The sequence below is a fragment of the Octopus bimaculoides genome, chromosome 1 (assembly GCF_001194135.2).
Source record: "Octopus bimaculoides isolate UCB-OBI-ISO-001 chromosome 1, ASM119413v2, whole genome shotgun sequence".
NCBI classification, from domain to species: Eukaryota; Metazoa; Mollusca; class Cephalopoda; order Octopoda; family Octopodidae; genus Octopus; species Octopus bimaculoides.
Window position 1 is genome coordinate 4,122,231 of NC_068981.1, and position 2,811 is coordinate 4,125,041.

General features: G+C 39.8%; 1 protein-coding gene across 1 annotated transcript in view; it reads left to right on the plus strand.

Annotated features, from left to right (window-relative positions):
• LOC106882205 (E3 ubiquitin-protein ligase RNF123) overlaps positions 1-2,811 on the plus strand; it is a 105,287-nt gene that overhangs the window by 66,241 nt on the left and 36,235 nt on the right. Inside the window, exons 18-19 of the mRNA XM_052974121.1 lie at positions 262-336; positions 1,850-1,976. Coding sequence (XP_052830081.1) covers positions 262-336; positions 1,850-1,976 — 202 coding nt within the window. The remainder of the gene's footprint in view (positions 1-261; positions 337-1,849; positions 1,977-2,811) is intronic.

Below are 2,811 nucleotides of genomic sequence, written 5' to 3' on the forward strand. Positions count from 1 at the left end.
ACGTAAAAGCACCCACTACACTCTCTGAGTGGTTGGCGTTAGGAAGGGCATCCAGCTGTAGAAACTCTGCCAAATCAGACTGGAGCCTGGTGTTGCCATCCGGTTTCACCAGTCCTCAGTCAAATCGTCCAACCCATGCTAGCATGGAAAGCGGACGTTAAACGATGATGATGATGATGATGATGATGATGTATGTATGTATGTATTGTATCAACTACCATTCCATGTATGCAAAAATGTAATAATATACTTCATTTCCAGCCACAAGGCAAAACATCACGGGATTTATTTTTGGAAAAGTTCCGAGCTTTCTTGAAAGAAAATGCTGGTACCAGGGTAGGTTGTTTCATTGACACTATAAAACCATCTATCATTATAAATAATACATAGCCATTTATTAATTACATTTGATGTTTCTCGTACACATTGACCTTTGTTCCTCAGCAAAATGAATAAACTATAAAAGTTTAACTGTGACAAGTTATTCAAAGAATTTACTTCTTCTCCCACCATCACTTTTATTATCTGATCTGCTTGAAGAAATGCTTTGGAAAAGAAGAACCAGCATTCTGTGTTTTGGCTTGAGTAATATGTAACCACTAGACACATGGCTTAGTGGTCAGAGTGCTTGGCTCATGGTCATAAGGTCATGGGTTCAGTTCCTATACTGGGCAGTGCATGGTCTTTGAGCAAGGCACTTCATTTCACATTGCTCTAATGAGTACCTACTAGATGCTGATAGCTCCCCCCCTCTCTCTGTCTCTCTCTCTCTCCCCTTCAGCTGTCACATCCTAATTGTTCCTCTGGACCAAAGGGAGGTGTACTCATGATCACACAGGCACCTAAAACAATTAGTAAAAGCATGGTACATGCTACCAAGTGATATATATATACACTTAATGATGGCTACCTGTACTTTACCATTTCTATCTTGTTAAAGCACTCTCAATTTGTAAACAAATTTTAGATAATTTTAAATATATTAGGGACATATCTGAACCTGTAAAGGCCTTTTCACTGCAGTTCTGTACTGGAGAAAAATCCTCACTTTAGACAAAAAAGTGTCAGAACATTATAGCCAGCCTAAAGCACCCTCTATGGGCGGGTAGATGCATCTACTACCTTTTTTGATCTTTGGACCCTTTTGATTCTTGTTTTATTCAGGTGGGCTGGTCCTGTGCCAGTGGCATGTAAAAAGCACCATTTGAGCATGCTCGTTGCCAGTGCCACCTGACTGGCTCCCGTGCCAGTGGCACATAAGAAGCACCATTCAAGTGTGGTCGATGCCAGTACCACCTGTCTGGCCCTCGTACTGGTGGCACGTAAAAAGCACCCACTACACTCTTGAGTGGTTGGCATTAGGAAGGGCATCCAGCTGTAGAAACATTGCCAGATCAGATTGGAGCCTGGTGCAGCTTTGTGGCTTGCCAGCCCTCAGTTAAACTGTCCAACCCATACCAGCATGGAAAGCAGATATTAAACGATGACGATGATGATGACGACCCCCCACCAAACCATTTGATATTTCAGAAATATTTTTAGGATTAAATATTATTAGGAATTGTATGAAAAAAGTTAATATATTTTGTGTATTGTAAAAGTATAATCAACTTATTGCACATAAATTTTAACAAGATCGTAGATGGACCCCCACAAGGGTCATATTGACCCCTGGTTGAGAACCAGTGGTCAAAAGAAAGAATTTTTTTCCTCTACCAAACTGCAGTGAAAACCCCTTTACATGTCCTAAACATATTTGAATTGAGTCAAAGTTTGTTTCTGTTCTGTCACTGCTTTGCTCAAACAACCATAATTTTTTTTGTGTTTATTATTATCCATTCATTTTCAGCTACATCCAATCAATACGTGCCCTTTACCTGTTAGTTTGTGTTTCTTCCATCGACTCATCCAAGCTTTACGATATTATTGGGATTTTTATGCTCAACAAGACACAGTGAAATTTTTGCCAAGTTCAGGTATGGATGTACAGTATTTCTTCTTCAACTGCATCAACAAACATTGAGTGTAGAAGATTGTTTTAGTCCTGCTTCTTTAGTAATTTTACCAATATTGTAACCCTTTTCAACGGGAATATTCATGTATCTATTCTCTAGCTGGACACCTATTCCTGTCTCTTATCAACTGGCACAAAACCACTCTTTCACTACTACTCCCTCCTCCCGGCTGAGGAGTTTTTATCTTGCAAGTTACTCAGTAACCTTCTTGGTGCTGGTGTCACATATAAATCACCCAACACTCTGTAAAGTGGTTGGAGTTAGGAAGGGCAACCAGCTGTAGAAATCATGTCAAAGCAGACAATTAGAGCCTGGTGCAACTCTCTGGCTTGCCAGCTTCCGTCAAACCATCCAACCGGATGCCAGCATGGAAAACAGACATTAAATGATGATGATTAGTGAGGAAGATTGTCTTAGTCCACCTTGTCTGGTCATTTTACCAATATTGTAATTACTACAAAAAAAAAATTGGTAAAATGGAATAAATTTCTCCTGTGAGTAATGATGAATTCTAAAGTTTCAGGCAAAGAGCCTCTTTGATAATTTATGACTTTTATTAATTCGTTTTTGCTGATGCCCATGCCGGTGGCACATGAAAAGCACCATTTGAGCGTGGTCAATGCCAGTACTCTGTATGACTCTACTGACATACAAGTAACTCTGTATAGCACTGCTAACATACCAGTGACTCTGTACGATTCTAGTGACATACAAGAGACTTGTATAGCACTACTAACATACCAGTGACTCTGTACGATTCTAGTGACATACAAGAGACTTGTATAGCACTGCTAAC